Source organism: Carassius carassius, chromosome 21 (genome assembly GCF_963082965.1).
Source record: "Carassius carassius chromosome 21, fCarCar2.1, whole genome shotgun sequence".
Taxonomy (NCBI): Eukaryota; Metazoa; Chordata; class Actinopteri; order Cypriniformes; family Cyprinidae; genus Carassius; species Carassius carassius.
In genome coordinates this window covers 14686427-14710922 of record NC_081775.1, presented here as the reverse complement: position 1 = coordinate 14710922, position 24496 = coordinate 14686427, and the positions used below count along the sequence as shown (strand labels likewise).

General features: G+C 34.6%; 2 protein-coding genes across 3 annotated transcripts in view; both read right to left on the bottom strand.

Moving 5' to 3' along the window:
• lmx1bb (LIM homeobox transcription factor 1, beta b) overlaps positions 1-10286 on the bottom strand; it is a 64714-nt gene extending 54428 nt beyond the window's left edge. The window contains exons 1-4 of one of the 2 annotated variants that reach the window (XM_059503448.1): positions 10173-10286; positions 9526-9706; positions 8098-8222; positions 6935-7121 (exon numbers count right to left, since the gene is read on the bottom strand). In XM_059503448.1, coding sequence (XP_059359431.1) covers positions 6935-7121; positions 8098-8170 — 260 coding nt within the window. In that variant the 5' untranslated portion in view covers positions 8171-8222; positions 9526-9706; positions 10173-10286. Of the gene's footprint in view, positions 1-6934; positions 7122-8097; positions 8223-8459; positions 8727-9525; positions 9707-10172 lie in introns of those variants that run through there. The other variant, XM_059503447.1, reaches the window with a different exon arrangement.
• A 13072-nt stretch (positions 10287-23358) lies between these two features.
• mvb12bb (multivesicular body subunit 12Bb) overlaps positions 23359-24496 on the bottom strand; it is a 70149-nt gene continuing 69011 nt past the window's right edge. Inside the window, exon 10 of the mRNA XM_059502766.1 lies at positions 23359-23652. Within this exon, the coding sequence (XP_059358749.1) occupies positions 23611-23652 (42 nt within the window). The 3' untranslated portion in view covers positions 23359-23610. The remainder of the gene's footprint in view (positions 23653-24496) is intronic.

The following is a 24496-nucleotide window of genomic DNA, read 5'->3' as shown; positions in this document are numbered from 1 at the left end:
ATTATTGATTAAAAATTAAGTTTTGTTATATTTACAGAAAGAATTTTACAAAATATTTTGTTTTCACCCATACAATGTATTTTTAGCTATTGCTACAAATATACTTGTGCGACTTATGACTGGTTTTGTGGTCCAGGGTCTAATATTTTCAATCATGTACATGCCATTTAAGAGGTACATGATTTCACAGTTTTAGCAGTCAGTCTAGGTTTTCTTGGTTTTGAGCAGAAGCTTATAAAGAGGCATTTTTTTGAAGGATTTAAAAGCAAAAATAAGAAGTTTATAATTTTATAAAAACCCTTACATTAATTCTATGTTTAAACATGTATTTTACTTAACATGTCTGCTTGTAGAACACGTTTAAGACTCTTGTCCTGAAAACTGAGGCTGACTTCAAACATCTGATCCAAAAAAAATAGAAAATAAAAATCAAAACTTACAATTCCATCAACACTGTTTAATGTTACAGCCACTTAAAATATTGCTGCCAACCAAAATGCAATCTGTCATGTTCACTGCAAAAACCAGGATGTGCTAAATTGTAAGAATTAAATTGCTGACCAGAGTAACTTATCCAACATTTCTGTTTAATTTTCCTGAATGGACCATACAAGTAGTACGACAACATTTAAGAATGTTTCAACTGCTGTTTTTCTCTTTTCCTTTATAATAAAACTGAAGAAATATCACAACGTGGAATGAGGAGTTTTAGAACTGTGGTTGGGAAAAAGAAGGCAATTGGCTGGTTGAGGTAATCAGATTGGTTTCAGAGCATCTGATCTGGAGTCTAACAGACTTCCAACTAGTTGAATGAGTAAATAAAGAACTGTGTGAGCTCCAGCTGAATACAGATTACCTCTAGCTCCAGGAGGGTCTGACCCGGAGAAGACTTATTCCACGTGAAGGAAAACTGAGCGGCCGCAAAAGACCACAAAGCATCCAGCAAAAACCAGCAAACATTATTCTTTCAAATGACCCTTAAAAGGTTTTTACATTTAAAGTTGACCCAGAAATAAAGACTGTGTCATCATTTACTCAACCTCATGTTGTTCCAAACATGTGATTTTAGTAACACTTTATTTTAGTTGTCCTTGTTACGCAAAATACATGTATTTACTTTTGTAATTACAATAACTTATGCATAATTACATCCAAGTAACCCTAAGACAAACTCTATAATCCTAACCCTAACCATATAGTAAATAAATGTAGATTATTAATATTAATGAGTGCTTAAATATACAATTACACTGCAACAAGGACACCTTAAAATAAAGTGTAACTGGGATTTTCTTTAGTTGGTGGAACAACACTGGGGTCCAAACAAAGTTCTTAAAATAATCAATTTAAAGACATGTGTTCCACAGAAGAAAGAAAGTCAGGTTTGTATTCACATGAGGGTGAGTAAATTATGACACAATTTTGCATTTATGTTGGAATATCCAATGGTACACCTGCCAAAATTCCAAAATGCTACTAAGATATTTTATATTTCTGGACTTTCCACCATCAAGAGCTTTGTTCTTTTTAAAAATGCATTCAGAACAAGGGTTAAATGGAGAGAGAAAACTCCCTAATGCATGTGTGACTATGTCTGAGCCTCATAAGATCCCTCTCATGCTCACTTGGCTGTGAGAGAGGTTTCGGATGGAGGAAGTGGCAGTGGTGCCATTCCAAAGCACTGTCCCATTCCACCTCATTCTTCTCTCTTTTCTCCCTCTGACACAAATAAGAGGATTAGGGCACACAGCTTCCGTCAGTCCCTCCATTCAAGACAATGCTGTGAAGAGCTTAGTAAGATAGCCTTGGATAGCGGAGCAGACCTGTCATTCAAATCAGCTAGTACTATGGTGGTTGGGAGGCTAATCTTATTAGGATATGAAAAAAAAGAGGGAGAGAAAGAGTCTGAGAAGTCCAAGATGAGATTTGATTATCATCCTCATAACTTGCATCTAAGACATGAGCCAAGCCTAAATCTTCTTGTCTATGACAAGACAGTTGAAACACTCTCACAAGACAGCTTAATAGGATTATTTTGGAGGATGTGGAGACTTCGAAGGAAACCAATAATTGTTATATCACCGGATTATGTTGCTGTTGTTTTTGCATTTACCAATTCTATTTATCTCCACGCTTTGCTTTCATTTGCAAACTCAAGATTCTTGTTTCGAGATAAACCTACTTGTGAAATGTCTCCATGCAGGTAGAATGTGTTAGGTGGGTGTGATAGTGGGCTGTGGGTGAGCCACATGCCCCGTGGCACCACTTGCCATCCCAGTGCCAGTGTTTTCTAGCGTATCTGTGGAAAGCCTGTGTAGGAATAACACTGTGGAGACGCTGAGCTTCATCATTATGTTGAGAACAGTGTGGAACAGAGACAAGAAAAGAGCCTACAGCAACATTAGAGAGGAATGATGGAAAGTATGGTGCTTATGGCTTCTTAATATTATGCTAAAACAGAAAGAATCTTTTTATTTGCATAGTGAATGATATATCCGTTTATGTGTGCAACGAAGTAAACCTAATTTTAAGTTGATTCCTCTGAAATAAACACTGTGGATCAGCATCTCAACCAGTCCAACTCAAAAATGCATCTTAAATGGCGGGGGGGGGGGGGGGGGGCGTGATTATATCATTATTTATGAAAATCATTTTGGTGATGTTATAATGGCAAATAAATTACACACTTGACATTAATTATCTAATACAGTATAATTAACTAATGCTTAAAAATATAAATTAGATAAGTTTTAGGTGATTTATATGGTCATTTGATGCTACAACATCTACTTATTTAAGCTTATTCTTAGCAATCATTATATAAATAGTACAACAATGTGTGTGTGTGTGTGCAATTCTAAATCATTCAGTGTGTCAAGCTAGAGTCAACAAAAACATTGAGGTCAATGCAAATAAATGAAAACTAGTGCTGGCTGTGACAACATTTTCATAATCTCACATTCATAATATAGAGTGCTTCAAGAAAATGTTAGCTTCTGCAAGTACTATATTTAAAATGAATACCCTTTAAAGTTGGCTCTGGCTGGCACATTAAGCATAGACATAGATTTTCCATGGTTAAATACTATCACAGCTGTGGAGTTACATGTCAAGGACATTAACAACAGTCACACATCTAAAAGAGGAGAGACACACAGAGAAAAACGAAATAATCTATTCCACGGGTGAATTTAATAGCAAAACCTAGTCATCTAAGGCTCCCCTCTACACCAGAATAACATCCCGTTAGGTCAAAGCGTTAAATGTCTGGTAGTGGGGGGTGTGTGGCATAGTCATGAGATGACAGATGATTGCATCATTTTAATGCTGCCAGGAGAGGCTGGGCTAATGTTGACACAAAACCTAATACTTCCTTGCAGAGGAACAGGCTGGCTCAGGCTCGGCCTCATCCCAGAGCAGAGCGCTACGAGGGCCTTCAACACGGCCAGCAAAACCCCTGAACGCTGCAGGATTAGTACCTGCTTCACTTCTAGTACTACCTTTTCTCATACGTTCATCGAAACACTGCTTTTTTATATTATACGAGTAGCGAATCATTTATTTAAACAACATCACAAATCATTAATAAATCATTGTGCTGATCTTCAGGTTATTTTAATTGAAACAATAAATGGAGAGTAAAGGCATTCTTGGTAAAAACACAATGTCAGGGTTTACTGGGAGGGTGTACGGCTCCAGTCATGTAGAAAACACACTGCCAGGCCCAAAATCCACTCATGTCAGCGGGAATGCAGCATCCCGCTCGCAAAGGAGAGCTAATTAAAAAACAACACATCGCAGGAGGACGCCCCCACAGTGCTAAAATAGAACTATCAGCACACTAGGGGATCATCCACAACTTCCTACTTCAAGCAAATTATCCCTGGACCAAGACTTACAACAAACTTGAGCCAGGTTTCACTCACACTAAAGAATAGACAAGAACATCTTGAATACTACAGAAAATGTATACTCTTCAGTTAAAAGTGAATACAATTTAATGGCAGAAGTTGAGGTACATCTATCTATCTATCTATCTATCTATCTATCTATCTATCTATCTATCTATCTATCTATCTATCTATGCACACACAAACCCTGAATGCACAGAAACCCTCCTTACTTCTCTCATGGCACAAAAATCCTGTTGTCTATTTGAGAATAATTCAAATCACAATAATGAGTTTAATACAACAACAAGAAACATTTTGTTTTTCTCTCACATACAAAATAAATAAATAAAAATAAAACAAAATAATAAAAAATCACATTTTAATAACACTGGAAACAACATTTTTTTTCCTTTGCAGTAAATATATTCTGATCATTCTGAGTATTTATTAAATAAAAATAAAGGAATTATTACAAATATATATAGGTGTGTGTGTGTGTGTGTGTATATATATAAATATATGAATATAAAAAGCTATTATAATAACATTTACTGATAAGAAAATTGCATTTCTAGCTTCCATGAATTTAAAATGTAATTTTAAGATAATAAAAATGTGTTTGTCCAAACTCGCCTACTATGTCCAGACAATTAATTACTCTATTTAGGTTATTTTTATTTCCAACTTTAGGAAAGTAGTGGCGTTGCAATTCCAATTAATTCCGATTATTTGCAATACAGTAAAGAGAATTCCCACTAATAGCTTGAAAGCACAGTTATATTTTCTTAACCTGTGTCTTTAATTGGCGCTAATGCGAAGGTCTGCTCAGTCATTTAAAAAACATTATATGCAGATCGCAATTCCAAAACTAATCCTTTAATAAGGAAAGCCTGTTATTCCAAGTTACTCTTGAGCTACAGCGAGGTGAAATTTCCGCGCCAAAACAAGCTATAAATTCCTGCCGGTAAGCTCGTGCTGTAAATAGCTGACAGAGAGGTGTGAATATGAACGTTTGCCTGATGTTGTGATTTACGGTTCTAATGATTATAGGGCGTGAATCTACTGATGCCAGTATGTCATTAGGCGGAGTTCCACTAGAAACGGTCAAAGGCTTCAACTCCGTGCCACGGGCGCTTTGCGGGCTTGACAAGTACAACCTAAATGAACGTCATAAAAGTCAAAAAGGTGCAAATTACATCTACTAAGTGGCCCGTCATTGCAAAATAAAATAAACAAATATTACTGTTATAGCTACCCGTGTAGCGCGCGTGTGAGAGAGGACCCCCATAGTAGAGGTGTGAAATGAAACGGCTGTTTATGAAATAGAAGGTTTGGTAATGCGAGCAAAAAAGGAGATCAGACCAGGAAAATATGATTTACACATAGGCCTACCTAAAACCTGATTGACATTCACAAGGCCTTAGAAAACATAATATTGCAAGTGGATGCAAAGAAAAAAAGGTGAGAATAACAGGTTTTCAAGTAACAGGTAAATAGTTTAAATATGCTATGTAGCCTAGTCTAATCTAGCTTAAATATGGTAGGCCTACCATACTAAAAGAAAAACGTTTTAACATGTTTGGCCTGTCTCAGCGCTAGCTGCTGTCTCCAGGGCAATGGAATATAAGACCAGAGCTATGAAATTAATTTTGTTAACACTAACTCTTCACGGTCAAGCTGAAAGAATTGGTGACTATTAAAGTCATGCGAGATATGGCCCTTTAATTATTGCATGGTGTCGGACAGGACCTCCCAGTTATCACCATGAGAGAGGGAGCGATATTTCAAAACCCCTGACACAAAAGCTTGCAAAAGTAGTGACATACATGGGGAGAAGACATGCAACATAAGGCGCCCCGCGGTCCACTCACAGCGTCAGGACCGGGTCAGCACAGCACCCATCCACTGTGCGAATTCAGACTATCCCATTCCATGACTATACACACGATTTTATAACCGAGAAAAAAGAAGTGCGATTCCAGAAGATTTGAATTGTTTAAAACGGTCTTTAAAAATAGGCATTTTGTATATGCATCACTTATGGCATTTGTGCATTCATGATGGCGTGGTTAGGTATTAATTATATCAAAAACATTCTGCAACACAACGATAGAAATGGCCCACGATTACAAAATGCAATAACAGCAACGGTAATCTCATTAATAATACGTCTAATAATAATAATAATAATAACAACAACAATAATAATAATAATAATAAAACAATAGTACGTTTATTATTTAAAGCCAGTCAAGAAATGAATGTGTGTGTAGCCTAGCTATATGCTATACAATAATTAATAGGCTAATGCCAAATGTCTCACTTAAATAATTTCTATTTTTATGATTGGCGTCAATACACGTAAAATTCAAATGAGTTAACCAGCATCCATCTGCGGTAAATGGACATGGGCCTACTGTATTATGACAGGTTACTGAATAATTATATCGTAGGCTACTCGACTGATCGAAAGATCTAAGAAAAGACTTAATTAAATGATTAAATGAAATCGCTTAATTTTTATTGTAATTGAGTTGAAAAGTATTGCAGATCACAGAAAAAGAAGAAGAAGAAGAAGAAGAAGAAGTAGAAGAAGTAGAAGAAGAAGAAGAAGAAGAAGAAGAAGAAGAAAAAACCTAGTGCAGCATATTTAAATGAAAATTCAAAAGCCAAACTATCACTCACTAAATCACAGGACTGACGCGTCTCAGTTTGGAACTAGACAATGCAAGAACTAATTTAATTATGGCTGTAACTTGCATAAATGCCTAATAATTATAAAGACAGTTCTTCAACAATACCACAATGCACTTGGCGTCACAACTGTAAAACCGACAGAATTTTAAGATGATGACAAGTTCACCAAAATCATACCGTCAACGCCACTATTCAGTCCAACTTTACGAACGGAGTGTTAGTGCGTAAAAACGAAAGATTTGTCACTTTTTATTTGCTTGATCACAGTTGAATAAAAACAAGTCGAGCAGAAGCAATGAACCCGGATGCCTGACACCAATCTTTCCAATAATCCATGCCCTTACTGTTGGTAGTCGTGTTTGCAGTAAAGTTTCCTCTCCCGGAAGTAGCAGCTGGTGGTGAGCGGTTGTTGACACACGGCGCATTGCAAACACTCCTCGTGCCATGAAGATTCGTTGACGCGCATCAGAAAGCGGTCTGATATCGGCCGCTGGCACCCCTCACACACCGCCTGGTGATGGCACTCCGTCCCTGGACAGCAAATGCATCATTTTAATAACACTCTAAACTTCATCTGAATTAAAAATAAATAAATAAATAAATAAGGATACATAAATGGCCTATTGAACAAGTGGTTATGATATAATTTTGTAATATTGGGCTTCATTAAATAAACCAATATGACACGGTGAAGAAAAACAACAAATGGTGTGTGAATAATAACTGACAATTTACGAACTTACAGATAAAATTTATTATTAACTGTTATATTATTATTTGTATTAGTCTAAACGGTTACATTAAAAAACGCTCATAACTATCAGCTAAGACTAAGTCTAAAAAAAGTTTAAATGTGATTTTAAAATGATCGGCAATATAGCCTAATATATCTGTACTTTTTTATGTATTTACCATACAAAACATCTGAAAATCAAAATTATCAGCCATTAAAAATGAAGAGTATAGAATTGTGAAACCTACGTGTTTTGTTGTGTGTATTTGTATACGTGTTTGTATTTCTTTCTTTCTTTCTTTCTTTGTCTTTTTTTTTTTTTTTTTTTTTGTGGTAGGCCTATTTTTTTCGCAAGTATTTAGACGTTAGTCAGATATTATGAAGCAGTCATAATATTTGTGTAGGTGTTTGAATGAAAAATAAGTATGGTTTGTATCCAGAAAAGACAATACTGGAGCATCGAAATCAAGATATAAAGTTGTTCATGAAATGTAAGAAAAATTGTATACGTCCAGTTGTGAATTGGGATTATATTCTTTTAGAAACAGCCTTTTTTTATTCGACAGATATGCGGCCGGCCGGTCAAATGCATGCCACAGGAGGATGCGTCCCAGCCGTCTGCATATCTCGACTGCCACAGATCCAGCTTTAGTTCTCGCGTAGGCTACGTCTCGATAAAAACAGCATTATAAAATTCTTTGAAATTCTCTTTTTATTAGAGGAATGAGTGTTCACAATAGTAGGCTACATTAGTTTAGACAATGAATCATTTACCCAGCATAACTCCAAGCGTAGCCTGTCCCGACCGCAGCGGATGGTCTTCGATTTTTATACCGTCCAACATCATTAAATATCCCAACTGTTACCAGCAAGGAAACGCCGTCCTATTGACTCAGGACCTGTTGTAATATCCACAACAACACATTTGTCAGAGTTGTCCACGCTTCAAATCCCAAAACTATAGCACATGACATTACAGAAATCTCAATCTCACGGCTCTGCCGCGAAGATGGACAGCTCAAGAAAACTTTTCATTGCAATTGCCACTTGCAAGATTAGTATTTGCTCTCGATCAAACCTTGGCACAGAAGGACAACAAGACGTAACTATAAAACTGAAAACACGCACTAAATCACCTGTTAATTAATGGCCGAGTCAATCTAGACGTTTTCTGCACGAAGCGCAAAGTTTGTATCCCGGCAGTGCTGTCACGAGCTGCAAGGGAGGATCCTCCCTTTCCTACACCGTGCACAAGTCGTCTCGTCCCGCAGAAAGTTTTCAGGAAATTAGTAAAATCCACGAAAACATAAAGGAGATGTCTAAACGTTAACTCTTAAATTTGTGCGCCATTCGGCTCCCTGCAGCTCGAGAAAGCTCAAAACTGAGATAGGCTTGAGAGAAAGCACCCTCCCCTTTTGGTCGCGTCACTTTGCAGACTATTGACTGACATAGGGATGCTATTGGTGCGCCAGTGTTCGTGCACTCTGCCGAGTGGAACTAAATGCGTTCCGCCTCCAAAATCGCATTGCCTCCCAAACTAGACGCGCACAAGGATGGTAAACAACGTTACAAACATTGTGGTGGAACAAATGAGTCAAAAAACACAGTCTAATTCAGACAAAATCTTGGCCTAAAGAGAATGAAAGAAAGAAATAAAGAAAATTTACATATATCATACATTTATATAGGCTATTTTATTTTTGATAATTTCAAGTGAATTTTGCCTGAATGCATGGCAGACTATGTAAAATGTTTTCAACATTAAAAAAAAAAGAAAAAAAGAAAAACAAGTAGCCTAATGCGTTCATAGACACAGAACAGTTGCACGCATTTGACAACATTTTTGACAATATGCGATTTGCTTTAATAATAAACAACGAAAATAGACTAAGAAAAACCCGGCAAATAATTGTTTTCTGTCAACAAAACAACAACAATGTATTATTAATGTTCATTTTATTCTTAGTAATAGTAGTACTAGTACCAGTAGAAATATACTTTTATTGTGTTAATGATACAGTGCTATTACGATGAATACACGAACGTGTAGTTTGTATTAAAAATCTGTGGCAACGCTCGCAATTACGCGATGATGTTTCTTTTGTAACTAATCACAATAATTTTCAATTTGTATCATGCCTATTGTAATGTAGAATGTTACTGTTATTGTTGTTGATGTAAATAGATGGTGTCGCTTCAAACCTTGAAGCGCATGTTACTCTTTGGCTGCTCCGAGGCCCTCTCCTCCCATGCAGAGGCTGCTGGCTTTGATATCAGGTAGCGGAGCATCACGCCTGGCCCGTCCGCATGCTTTGTGCTTTTGTGTCCATTATGAAGCCTCGAACCTTCTGACCCTCGTCTACGATGCACCTGGGGATCAGGGCTGATAACTACAGACAGAGTCCAATGAAATAAAAAGCAAACCCTTGAGCAGTCCTATGGCACAGATGGAGTAGTAATATACTAACGATTACACAGAAAAAAAATCAAATCGAGCTAATGAGTTAAATGTCCCAAATTTTATTTAATTAGCTGCTTTGTTTAGATCTATTCTCATAAAAAAAAAAAAACAATAAACCAATAAAAAGAGGACGCACCTGAACAAATGAAATGATGCAAAAGATAAGCGATGAATCTTTTATACAATATTAAAATGTCTAGCTTCTTTGTAATTGTATTATTCTGTTACTTAGGCAATTTACTCAAGAGAGTATTCCAGTAAATCCATCCATTAGAGATTTCGTCTTATTAAAAACAAGGAAGGAATTATGGCTGAACTGTTTAAATGACAAATACATTTTGCACAGCATAATTTATAGCAGTATTGTAAAGGAAATATTTTTGCTTACCGTTTTGATCATGAGGGAAATCAATAAATCAGCTGTATTAATTGCAGCTTCATGCTTCACAAATGTTTGACACAGGCTAACAATAGCAGGTTGGAGCAATGATATACACTGACTACCTATTGAGAGCAACTGTTAGGATCCCAGTGCTGGATATTTAGGTTGTGAACCACAAAGTTGCCCCTTTCATCTTCAAGTCTTTATTAATTGCACGTGTCCACAGTTGTTGCTAAGATTAACTACACTCAAGTCAAGTCCTTGTTCTCTTTCTTTATTTATTTGGAAAACTCAATGTCAAAGTATAAAAAGCCCCTGTTAAAATGCTTAAAATTCGTCAAAATTAGAAAAGATAATGTGCAATATTTATTTAGCTCATTGCATGTTAGCTTATAATGATATTTGGCCACTCAAACGTCAGTTTTTAATATAACTAATACTTTCCTTCAGTGCCTCAAGTCATATACTGAACCATGAGAGTTAGCACGCTCTTTTCCAAGCATCATGTAGCTTACACTGAGAGAGAGGAATGCACGCGCTTAACTCCTCGCTTTATACGGAATTCGTCACGCTCCCCCGTTACCGCCTCACTCCCGGGATACCGTACTACCTCCGAGCATTTTAGGAGACTTCAAGCATTCGCCAAGTGAGATACCTATGACGACCCTTCATTATCAAATAAACCCCACCAGCCCAACACCTTCAAAAATAAATATCTTCAGCTGACACTCAGAAAACCATAGGCCACGGCGGCCAGTTCATTAAGGTCCCATAAACGGTTTATTCTCGGCCGAACTCTATTTTTAGTAGGCTACTCTATTAGCCTAGACTGCAGCCACATGATGATCAGAAAGGCTGCTGATTAAATAATCAGTCGAATACAGGAGATGAGTCAAAGGACGAACTGTGCATTTCGGTAACAAGGATAAATTGTGGGCATAGATGGAGAAAAATGTAGTATTATTAGCCTATTATTATTATCATTACTATTATTTACTGTAACAACAATATGGTTTTATTCATTAGTACGGAGGTGAAACGTACAGTAAAACTTAAAATATATAATAATGCAAATATATAAAACGATAACAAATATAGGTTATATAGCCTAGCCTAATTTTCATTGTTATTATTTTTTAATTAATATTTATATTATTATTTCTTTGTTATATTTAATATGTTGGTTAATCAATCAATTGCTAAAAAACTGTTAAAATCTGATTTTAAATCTAGCCTATTTCTGAAAATATATTTCAAAGGTGGAAGATTTTATTGTTCGATATGGAGCGGGTCGCCTGTCACGATTGCCGCCATATTGAGTTCACATGGCAATTTTTATTTAACATAGCCTATATTAAGGAACATTTCCCGGTTTAGAATACAATCATTTGCTATTTCTGAGCTATCGAAGGAAATTCTCAAAATGTTTACTTTGGTCATGTTGCATCCTTGTAGACAGGTCTAATTCAGACCACATAAGGGGGGAAAATAGCGAGGGTATCTTCAATAAAAATAAATAAATCAATAAATAAAAAATCGATGGATCATTTACCTTAATTGAGGTTCACTGAAATTTTTTTTTGAATTTAGCCTACTAAAAATAAATCAATAACTAAAATAACATAAAAATAAAGGGAAGTTGTTGTAATCAGTTTATTTTAGCTAGCCTACATTTAAATAACTTTAGTTGACTAACTTTCAACATATTTTTAATTTATTTATTTTAATTATTAAATGTAGCTAAAATGTTTGCAATCACTTACCTTAGAAACAAAATAGGATTTTTTTTTTCAGTGTTCACTAAAGTTAGTAGTGAAACTGGAGCCCATGGGGTCATGCTGGTGCCTAAACAGGATTTGTGCGAGGCTCCCCCTTGCGTTTCAATTATGATCTGCAAAGAAACGACTATAGGCCTATAATGACAGACAGATTGCTTTAGGTATACATGTTGAAAATAACAATAGCTTGCTATTTAAAAATATAGACAATCGTGAAATGAATTAATGTTTAATACTCAAATTCTCTTGCATCACTGGTTTAAATTAGTTTTGTCTGTTGAAAAAGAAGCTTAGCTTAAACTAGCCCCCCACCCCCACCCACACGCACACACACACACACACACACACACAGAAGGGATGTGCTATGAAGAAAGTAATTGCTACAGAGAGGAATGAACTGTGTATAAGGCCGTCAGCAATATGCTGGTGGCGTGACTTGTGTGTTTCAGGGACTTGGCCTTTTGTTTGGAACTCTGGTTTACGAAGTGTTTCATAAAGACGGATCTCATTGGACAGGCATGAAAGGCAATCAGGACGAACGCCTTTCGTTTTTTAGAGTCCCTTAAAAGTCGTTTTACTTCCGTCACTGGTGGCGCAAAGGCCCAAATGTTGTGCCCACAAAAGTTGAAAGGGTTTTAGTGAACGCACGATATGGGTTCTGAACTCTGCTCTCTGAAGAATTTCGACAACGAGGCCCAAAAGCAAGAAACGCAAATAGATGTGATTTATGTAATGTTGCTCGAGAAAGTCTCTTTAATTGTTTTTTTTTTCAGACACCCCCTCCCTCTTTCTAAATGGTGCGCCTGAGCGGCAGGTGTGTGGCACGTGCACCACAGTGAGTGAGTGAGAGAGAGGGTGAAAAAGCCAATCTAAACTCAATAAAGGTTTGCAAGCTTTGCTACACTGTTTTAGTTAAACAACTCGGATAATTCGAACGCAAGGTAAGAATAACACAACACGCATCAAGAGGACTTAAACTGCTGGTTTATAAAGAAACCAATGGGGGAAAAAGAAAAGAAACATTACTATTGTAAATTCCAGAATATATGACTGAAACGTGTGCAACGACAATAAAACTTGTTAAAACATTATTTAGATACAAATATAAGTTTTTTATTATTATTTATTTTATTTTTTTTTTTAAAGCGCGTTTGCATGAAAAATGTACACAAGAAAATTAATAGCTGGAATGTATAAATATTTGATTCCTGTATTCGGTCGAGTTTTTTTCATACTTTATCAGGTTTAAAAAAAAAAAAAGGGTGAACGTATAGCTTATAAGGCTATAAACAAACACCTAAACCTAAACAAACACTATCTAAATGATGGATTGAAATAAATAGCCTAAATAAATGAACAAACAAACAAATATCCTAAATAAACTACATTTTATCTCATCGAGCGAAAATATACTATTGAAAGGAAGGGTGTTTTGTTTCGTTTCTATTTAAACAAAAATCCATAAAAAAATAAACAATTCGATATAAAATTGCCAAATAATTTCGTTTCCCGAGGGGGCATTCCGTTGAAGTGGAATGCGAGATATTAAATTAACAGCGAGATCAATTGTATTTTTTTTTTTACATTGTTAAATTTGCCCAGCCTTGATATATTCGCTTTACATTAAATTCCATATGGTTATAATGCAAACTAAAATTAAAGCAGCGATAACAATAGGCTATAATAAAATTCAGACATAAGCAACAACAGCAATAATAATAATAATAAAGTTTACTCAGTATAATGTGCATAAAACTAGTGCACCATAACTCAGTAATTAAAGTATGAAGTGTAGTATGGGATGTGTTCAGGCTCTATATGTCATCACGGACTGTGTAGTTTTCACAGCTGAGACGCGGCGCGTGGAGATGCGCTCTGAGCGTCACTGCCATCCAACGACGCGTACGTCTGCGTATACGTCATCGCAATTGATTTCTACACAGATTTACATATATACAAATTTAGATTGTTATAATATCAATAAAAAAAAATAGCAAAATGTCTTCAAAGGTTTTTTTTTTTTTTTTTTTTACAAAAATATATCTACCTTTCTAAAGGCTAGGTCTTGGACAGCGCCAGCATTCTGTACTTGCGTAATGTAAATAACAACAACAATAATAACACAAAACAACAATTCGTTAAAAATAAATTTGACGAAACATTTGTTATGAAACAGTCAACAACTTGTGCTACACAAGAAACGCGATACAATTTTAGCTGTATAACCGCGTTCATTTCTGCGCTGAAAGTTGCTATGATTTTCTAAAATTATAATATATATATATATATATATATATATATATATATATATATATATATATATATATATATATATATATATACATATATTAAATATAGAAATTAGATATTTTTTCTTGAAGTCTCAAACTTTGCACATGAGACTAATGAACACAAGAACGTAGTAAATATACATGTGAGATGTTAATCTACACATGATATCTTGTATTTGGCAGCGGGTAAATCTTGTAGCTGTTTGGAGCATATACTGGTTAATCCTTCACTTATCTGAACAAATCCTGAAAAAGAAAACAAACCCTGCTAATGGCAGTGAGAAGCAGACACAGACAGTAAATTGTACGTGGCAGTGAACTTTCAAGTTTGGATCCACTTTGATCTTTTAATGAGTTTTTGCTATAATGAACCAATGCACTTTTCAGAGACTTGAAAACAGGAGTTATTTTCACTAGTTTGAAAATATGCGTTACAAACGCAACTGATAAATAATTAAATAATTAAATAATATTAAATAATAATAATTGAGAATCAAACAAGAATTAGTAATCATTTAACTTGTAGCTTACTATGGTGTAGCATTTATTGAAAAAAAAAAAAAAACGTTTTTCTTTTAGCAAAGTTTTTTTCAGAAAATTTCGTTAATCTCCAGCCACATAAATTCTTGCAAAAGATTTTGTATGCTAACAATAAAAACTTTTAGTAATAACAAACAATTGCAGTATAGATTATGCAGTGTTGAACATAAAACAACTAGTTTATTGTACTAGTTTATTTGTTTTTAGTTGTCATGTTAATTCAATTTTGGCTAATATAGTTTCATATACTTAACATACTTATTTATATTACCTACTAATCTGCTTTAAACATAGAGTTATATTGATAAACGATGTATTAAACGATAGTTAATACTTCTTTTAGTACCGAATGCAGCTCAGTACAATTTGCCCTGGATGGACTTGTCTCAGTTCTCAAGTGTTATATAGAGGGTCAATATCGCCCTCCAGTGGCCAAATCTACTTTTAACTTCTGTATGGTGAAACGAACATTTTTACCAATCACTGCACTAAACGTTTACTGTACTGTTAGCTGTAATTACCTTCGAGGTGGTCTTCGTCGGTTTAAGTTCCCACATTAAAACAAATTATATAGTAATTTATAGTAAATACGATAGTGTTTTGAACCGTACTGTACTACAGTACTTGAATTAATTTGTTGTGGTAAATCTATAGTTGCTGTGGTTATAAAACAACTATAGTAATATAAACAAATTACTTTACCCAATATTGTACTAAGTTTCTACAACTATAGGGTATATTATACTACAATCCACTACAGTTTACTGTAGTAAAAACTTAAGTATACTACAGTATTTATTACAGTTTTTCCCTTATAATACTACAGTATGCTGTATTATTCATTAAAAAGTGTTGTAAATACTATAATATATACAGTATAATACACTATACTACAGTATGGTTAAAAACACTACAGTATTTACTATAATTTACTAATATATATATATATATATATATATATATATATATATATATATATATATATATATATATATACATACATATGTGGGTTTGCATAGTTTTTTAATGCACATACCAGTAGTATGCACTATGATCTAATACTGCACACAAAAAGCAAACATAGAGTGTATTTAATAAATAAATAAATAAATAAATAAATCACATTCTGTAATGTTTGACTCATATTCAATGTTTTAAACATAAAACAACATTTTGGTAATGTGTCTATTCAGACACGGTCTAAGCAAGAGTTCATTTCAGCTGCTTTAAGAAGATTTCTTGAACTTTAAATAAAGTTATCTCATTTCATTAGACAGGAGGGATAATTAATAAAGACAACATAAAAAAGATTACTTAGACTGTTAACTTTTTTAAATTCTTTGAATAACATAATCCCACAGGTCCAGTATATTTAATCATTTATGAGCAAATTTTGGGAGGACAGTTAATTTGGATGTGAGTTTTATTTGAACATGCGGGAATTAACAGAATAAAATAACCATAATGACTGAAAGAAAAAGTTCACTCAATAATGAAAATTTGCTGAAAATGTACTCGCCCTCAGGCCATCTGATGTAAATGAGTTTGTTTCTTCATCAGAACAGATATTTTGAAATTTAGCATTACATCACTTGCTCACCAATGGATCCTCTTCAGTGAATGGGTGCCATCAGAATAAGATTCTAAACAGCTGATAAAAACATCACATTAATCCACAAGTAATCCACATGACTCCAGTAAAGTGAAAAGCTATGAACTGTTGCTTCCTGCTAAAATACTACTATCCATAATATTGCTATCTCCATTAAAAAGGTTGTCTTGTCTGAATCAGGAGAGAAATATGCACAGATCAAACATTGTTTACAATCCAAAACAGTTCTAAATTCTCTTTTTTTTTTTTTGCTTGAGGAAGCATTATGGTTTATGGACTTCTGCATTTTTGCCAGAAGGAACAGTTTAAAGTTAATCTGCCTTAATGATGGATTTGTTTCTTACAAACACACAGCTTCTCACTCAACAGACCTTTAATTGATGTACTGGAGTCGTGTGGATTACTTGTGTATTATTGTGATGTTTTTATCAGCTGTTTTGACTCTTATTCTGACGGCACCCATTCACTGAAGTGGATCCGTTGTTGAGCAAGTGATTTCTCCAAATCTGTTCTGATGAATAAACAAGCTACATCTTGGAAGGTATGAGTAAACTTTCAGCAGATTTTTACTTTTAAGTTGATGAACATTCCATAAGTGCCAATAAAATAAGGTAATGACACACTATACACTAGATAAAATAAAAAGGATTTAGAGTCAAACAAATTGCACTTGTATTAGTAGGCTTTCATCCAGCCTGCTTTTATCAAAGGTCAGGATCTGACGCAGATCAAAGTTAGTTTAGGATGAAACAGACTATTTTAGGTACAGCTAACACAATTAATATATCAGCATTTGCATTGCTGTTATGGAAAAGAGTTAAGGCTTTTGTGAGTCCTGTAAATCCTTACAGCGCAACTGAAGGGATGGTAACGTATCCCAAACTAGACGAGATTTACGATGCTTTTCAGCAGATGGTTGTCTTGTTCATTGGGTTCTTCTCCAGACTGATTTATTCATCCCATGGCAAAGTGGGCTCAGTGGCGGCTCCAAGTCTGATTTTAGGATATATGCCATTTACAACATACATCCCCTGTTTCTCTTTTGTGGGAGGAATAACTTCAGTCAGAGCTCTTGAAATGAAATGTGTGTAACCAGTCTTGTGGCCTGAACACTGCGAAGTTCTAAATAGATTTGAGTCGCCACATTGAGGAGAGCTCATGTCTGAAAATTTGTCACTGGTTTGTAATTATGGCAAACCAACAGTGTGCCGTGAAGATTGAAGGAGAAACACAGGGACCAAGGTAATTGCTAATGGGTCACATCACATCAGTGCTTTGATGACTGTCAGGCCTCTGGTCTCTCTCTTATTATTTTCAACCTTGTTATTACTACTCTCTTAAATAATAATAATAATAATAATAATAATATTAGTAATGAGAATAAGAATAATGGTTGTTGATGCATGTCCATGTACCATGACATTTTTTTTTCAACATTACGATTTTAGGTTATAATTTATACCAATTTGTAAAGGTGAATTTCATTCTAGTTTTATTGCTTTTTGCCAATAGTGATGGTCCTGTTTTCTTGACAAATTCATTTTTTAATAATCTATCAATCGGAGGTGAGACAGTCCTAAGGTCCAGCAGAAAGACCACCTCACTGTAATGAAAAGAAAAAAAAAAAAAAAAAAAAATATATATATATATATATATATATATATATATAAATATATAAACCCACCTAAATCACGTGACAATTTCACAGGCCACATTTGCCATTGCTGTATAATAAATGTAACTCACAGCCCTGCTCTCAATGTCTGTGTGGGTTGCTCCAGATGTTCCTCAGCTGGCTGGATCTGGAGATGAAGATCTGTGCAGCGTCTGCCAAAAGCTAGCATTTCTAATCTATCCAGCACCCCCTCATCTCTATCAACACATTCAATGCTCCCTGCATGTGCTGACCTGAGGGTCTCCATGTATCCCACGAGAGCAAAAAATGACTTTCAAAGCACTGAAACCAGTCCAAACACTGATCCTTTCCCCGTGTGTTCAAGATCACGGATAAATAATGACCTGGAGTGGAGCTGTTGATCTCCATTTTATGCTGGAACGCAAAATGTTACAGACAATATACAGTACTTGGATTCAACTGAAAAAAAAGAAATGAATGCTGAGATGAAAAGGCCTTTATCAGATATGTGAACATTATTATATGTGAAGATACGTGAACATTAATAATTTTCAATACGTTTTTAGTATATGGCCAACATAATATTGATACAGTCAGAAGTATAAGGGTAGCACAGCAGCTTTGGTTAAAACTCTTCAGATTTGTAGCCGTGTCCTGGACATCATTTACTGGTCCATTTGCACGGCTATTAGAGCCTGCAGTTTTGAACCCCCTGAATGGTCAGATGTAGTTATTGGGCTGAAACATGAAGGTGTGAGTGGATTCTGCACAGGATTTATTGCTGTGGTCTCCCTCATCAAAGGTCAGCATGGAAGATGGGTTACAGGCTAGAAAAGAACAGACCTGCGGCATTAGAGCTGTGAAGTTCTCAGTCTTATGTAGTTTCCAGGTGTCTAATTGACTATTCTAAATAGTGCAGCTCTGCCAGATTCAAGACTTTGGGTAACAGAGAATATACATGATTTTATATAAAAAAGGAATATAATTGTATATAATTGTAAAAGTATTACTGAAGTAATTACTGAAGTAATATATACAATTATTAGAAAATATTACTCAATATAAATGTTATTTCAACAGCATTTCAATTTAAGAACAATACAACATTAACAGTGCTTATGATTTAGATTGGGAAGAATTTTAAAATACTTATCTAAAACATTTTTAGCATAATAATAATAGTAATTTCCAATTTAGTTAGAATTTTATATTAAATAAAATACACACACAAACCAAAGTATTTGCCATTTGTCATGATACAACATTATTAGACGATATTAAATAATACCATTATTTGAATAGTACATTCAAATTTATTGTAATAAATTAATAATAATAATAATAATAATAATAATAATAATAATAATAATTAATTTAGACTTTTAAAATAAATGTTCTAAATTAGTTGATAAATGTTATATATTTAATTGTGTGTGTGTGTGTGTGTATATATATATATATATATATATATATATATATATATTACAATGTAAAAATAGAAAATTATTACATTAATCTTTGCCATTAAATTTATGATTTAAGCTACAAGGTCTGACCACAGACCTATATATAAATGAACAGGAAGTATGTCAATCCTAATGAAGTCATTAGAGCAGCCCATCTGGCCACAAGGGACTTTTAGTGGAGTCTAGATAATCCATTTTTATTATAGTTCATTCTGATTTTCTGAACTAAATGAAGTAAATCTAACAAATATGATACATATATGAAACAAAAGCTAAAACCAGCTGACCAATCATCAAATCACCCCGAACACAATTAAGCACAGGTTAAAAAACATCTAAATCAATCCTGTTCTCCCCATGGGTTTACTCAGGAAAAGAGGAGGGAAAACAGCTCTCTGGGGAAGTGTTGGGAGTAACAAGAAAACAAGCTCCCTCTACAAAATCCCTCTCTGTAGTTGTCAGTGTTTTCCCTCTGGACCACTTTTTGAATCATAAACATCTTAACAGGCCCTGCCTCCCGCGGGAGCCCCTGAGAGTTTCCTACAAGCAGGCTCAGGAGCCGTGCTCTTATTGCATCCAGGTGGCCGTGGTAAAAAGTGCTGGCCTGCCATAAATGTCCCATAAAATGCAAGTGGCACCTCCAGAGGTGGATAGGGTCACTGCACCTGTCTGTGGACTGAGACTCGATGTTTCCTCTCCGACTGCACTCTCACACTCCCTCATGCCTTTACTTTTATCGCCTAACATCGGCTATCATTTTTATATGATTACAATTACTATAATAATTAAAGAATGAAAAGTCTTGTGTTGCTGGCCTCCAAAATAACACTATTTATAGTGAATATCAAATAAGTATAAAGATTTGTGGCGTTTTTTATAGCATAATGTTAAATCCATAACATGTGTCCAGTGGTGAGTGGTCCACGGGGACCAGCATCCTTCAGGTCAGGTTTAATTGGCCTTCATGCCTGGGCATGGGGCCACAACGCTTTGATCTCACTTAAAAGAAGCTAATTGATCTCTGTGTTCAAGCCACTTTGTGGTGTCCTAAAGGAGAGAAAAGAATGAACAAAACCAGCACAAAATGTTTTTTTTTCTTTCTTTTTTTTCTTTAAAGAAATGTAAGAAATTCCCTACGAAAATGGATATTCAAAATTGAACTACTAAGACTAAAATCATTATCAATAAAATGTATAAAAATAATACATTTTGTAATAATATTTTATGATATATTATAAAGTTTTTATTTTTATTATTAGTAGTAGTACTAGTATTAATGTTTAGCAGTAAAACATTAAATCAACACATGCTGATAATAAACGTTTTGCTTATAATATTAACATTTTATCTCTAACAATGATCAATAAATGTATTAATAATAATGATGATAACAATATTATTAATTATAATTATTATTACTATTAAAGATTTAGTATTAAAACACTAAATCAGCAAATGTGCTTAAACATGTTGATAATAATATTAGTAATATCAAAATTTAATCACAAACAATCAAATGATCGATACATGTATGAATAATAATAATTATTATTATTTTTAAAGGTTAAGTATTAAAAACACTAAATCAACAAATGTGCTTATTATAAACGTTGATAATATCAGTAATATCAAAATGTTATTATTCACAGTTAAATGATCAATACATGTATGAATAAATAATAATAATAATAATAATAATAATTATTATTATTATTATTAAAGGTTTAGTATTAAAAACAATCAAATAAACAAATGTGCTTATAAACATTGATTATAATAAGAAAGAAAGAAAGAAAGAAAGAAAGAAAGAAAGAAAGAAAGAAAGAAAGAAAGAAAGAAAGAAAGAAAGAAAGAAAAATGAAATGAAATGAAAATTCAGACAAGACAGAGAGAAAATGATTGGAATGACGGAAAAGAACAGAGAAAACATGAAAGTTAAACTTCCACACTTAGACAAAGGTAGGATATGGGCCGCTGGTGGGGGTAAGTGTGTGGGACAGGACAGGGGAATGGAGCGAGCAAGAGAGAGAGCGAAAGAGAGAGAGAGAGAGAGAGAGAGAGAGAGAGAGAGAGAGAGAGAGAGAGAGAGAGATCACCTCACGCCTGGGCCCATTGCTCCTCAATTACTCTAATGTGCCTCGTATGGCTGAAGTACTCTGACAGAGAGAGGGAAAGAGTTCTTGCACTTGCCTTGCTCTTTGATATCACTCTTTGCTCTGTGCCAGATCCAGACTTGATGGTTTACATCTCCCCCTCGAGTCCAGTTTGAGCTTGTTAAGGGAGAAGTGCAGTGACGACCGCACAGTTCAATCTCCCTCTACGCTTCTCCTACAACAGCATGATCTCTTAACCTCAACATGATGTCATCAGCACAGGAAAGCATTTATAATGTGCACCATACAGCATGCTTGTCATAACTCTTGTTAAAGTTGATTGGCAAAAATAAGAGTGTTTGTGTTGAGCAACAAAGTGCTCAGTCTGTCAGAGTCCTCATATACCTAACTTGTTTGAGTTTTTCAGTAAAAAAAAAAAAAAACTTAAATACATGTACTGTATATATAATATGCTTTTTTAATCAAAATTAGCACTTTAATTGATCAAGGATACATTAAATTGATCCAAACTGACAGTAAAGTTAATTATTATTAAATTATTACATTATTAAAAAGTTTTGTGTTTCAAAAACGTGTTTTTTGATGATAATAGGAAATGTTTCTTGAGCAGCAAATCAGCATATTATAATGATTTCTGAATGATTATGTGACACCTAAGACTGTGAATTAATGGCTGTTTAGTTTTATCATCACAGCAGTAAAATTACATTTTCAAATATTAAAATAGAAAATAGTTCATTTAAATTTTAATAATATATAATTTTATTGTTTTTAGTCTTTGTGTCTTAATGCAGCTTGGGTGAACAAAATACTTCTTATAAAATTAAAACATTTTACAGACCCCCAAATTTAGTTTTCTAACATTGTGATCATGTTTGTAATTTAATGGGTTAATTATTCAGTAATTCTGTGAGTTATTAAGCTATTCTTTAAACCTTAGCTAATTGAGATAAATCATTCAGTTTGAATTCACAGTGTTGCGATTACGACATATCTTAAATTAAAATATTCCCAAATTATGTAGCATTCATATGCAATAGTGTCAGAACAAATGTACCTTTCAGATTAATCTTTTAAGGAATTCTGCTTTGTCCTTGAATGCTTATTCAATTATCCATTAAAACGGTCAAAACACAATCTAAAATAGATATTTGATTAATATTTAAAATACAATTTGAACATAAAAATAGATCAATAGTATTGAGGTCATCTGAATAATTTTGTGCTTTGACAGCAAAATTACTAAGTGTTTCATTCATTGGCTGATGCATTATCATCCAGCACATGCTAAACTGTAAATCTAAACATATTACAATTTAAAAGAAACTGCACATTGGTATTCAGGTTAGCAGGGAAGTTTAAAAAGAGCTCTTTAAATGTAACTGCACACTTCTATTCAATATAAAATATGGATAGAATGTTTCAATTCTCCCTTTTCAATCAAAACTTTACTGCTTCTTCACTTCAAATCACATCAGGAAAAAGTAGTTTATTTCCAAGACTTTTGGGATATCAGACATAATGTTTGACTCCTGTAAACCGACTTACAGCACATTGTTTTCATTAAACATCAATTTGCATGCTTCCAAGTTATCGAACAAACTCGGGATACTCTATGACACTATCATTTCCACAAGCGTTTGTCATCTCATTGTAGGACTAATAATGTCTAATGCACAATGCAGTGTGCTAGTGCAGTGCATGAGCAGTTCATCCTGGGATTTATCAAAAGTTTTGACTTTGTAAATTTCATTATATGTAGGTTCCTCCTCAGACACTTTGTCCATCCAAATGCATGAAAAACCTATCACGGCATTCCAGCTTATTCTCATGGACAAGTTTCCATGTATTCGCGTATGTCTTACTTTCTGTGTGAGTGTCTGTGAAAAGAAAAGAGAGATTAACAAGGTTGAGTCCACGTGCCCAGCGATGGATGGCTCCCTTTGCTCTTCTCTACATTGGAAGCAGATGACTATATCAGCGAACTGTCCGTTCATGCACACCAAGTCATGGTCTGACAAACCTCTCATCTCTTTCTCCCTCCATCTCCTATAAAATAGAGAATAATACAAGAAACAGAAACCAATTTCTCATCCTGAATGTGCATTGCTCATTGATCAACTCGAAACACATTAAAAAAAGAGTTTGTTTTCTAATTATAAGTATTTGATGAATAGACTAGCTGAGAATGGTTTCCCTTCATATTTCATGCCAAACCATTCCTTTCAAACACACATGGATTATAAACACTAAAGGCTCTGACCAATCATTTTCATTTTACAGTGCGGTATCAGGATATTATTATTTTCCCAATCATAAAGCCATAGCACGGCTGAAACTAAAACCATGTGAGGTGGTTGTTTGAAGAGGCAGTGATGCTGTGAGTGGGAGTTGTGGTTCTGAGAGAGAGACCTAATATTTAGCTCCATTTGGAGGTGAGGGTCCATGGTGAAGTGATCAGAAGTTTAGAAAGGGCCCCTGATAACTGAGAGAGAGAGAGAGAGAGAGAGAGAGAGAGAGAGAGAGAGAGAGACAGGGTTGCTCAGTGGAGTCAGCTATCTTAACCATCTGTGGCTTGTGTACTGCAAACACATATGAGTGTCATTACTTTGTCTGACACACCACTCTGCTCCCCTTTCAGGCTTTAACTGATGGTAAAACTAAGGACATTATTAACTGTCCTTACATTTAATTTGAAAGCTGAAGCTCGTGATTATGTAATGGGGAGTTATATTTCCGACGAATGCTTGCGGTGTTCAGCCAATCACAATGAACTGGGTTAGTTGGCCAATCAGAGCAGACTGCGCTTGTCAGAAGGAGGGACTTCGTAGAAAATGACGCGTTTGAGAGAGGTGGGGCATAGATGACCTACAATAATGTACAGTATTAGAAT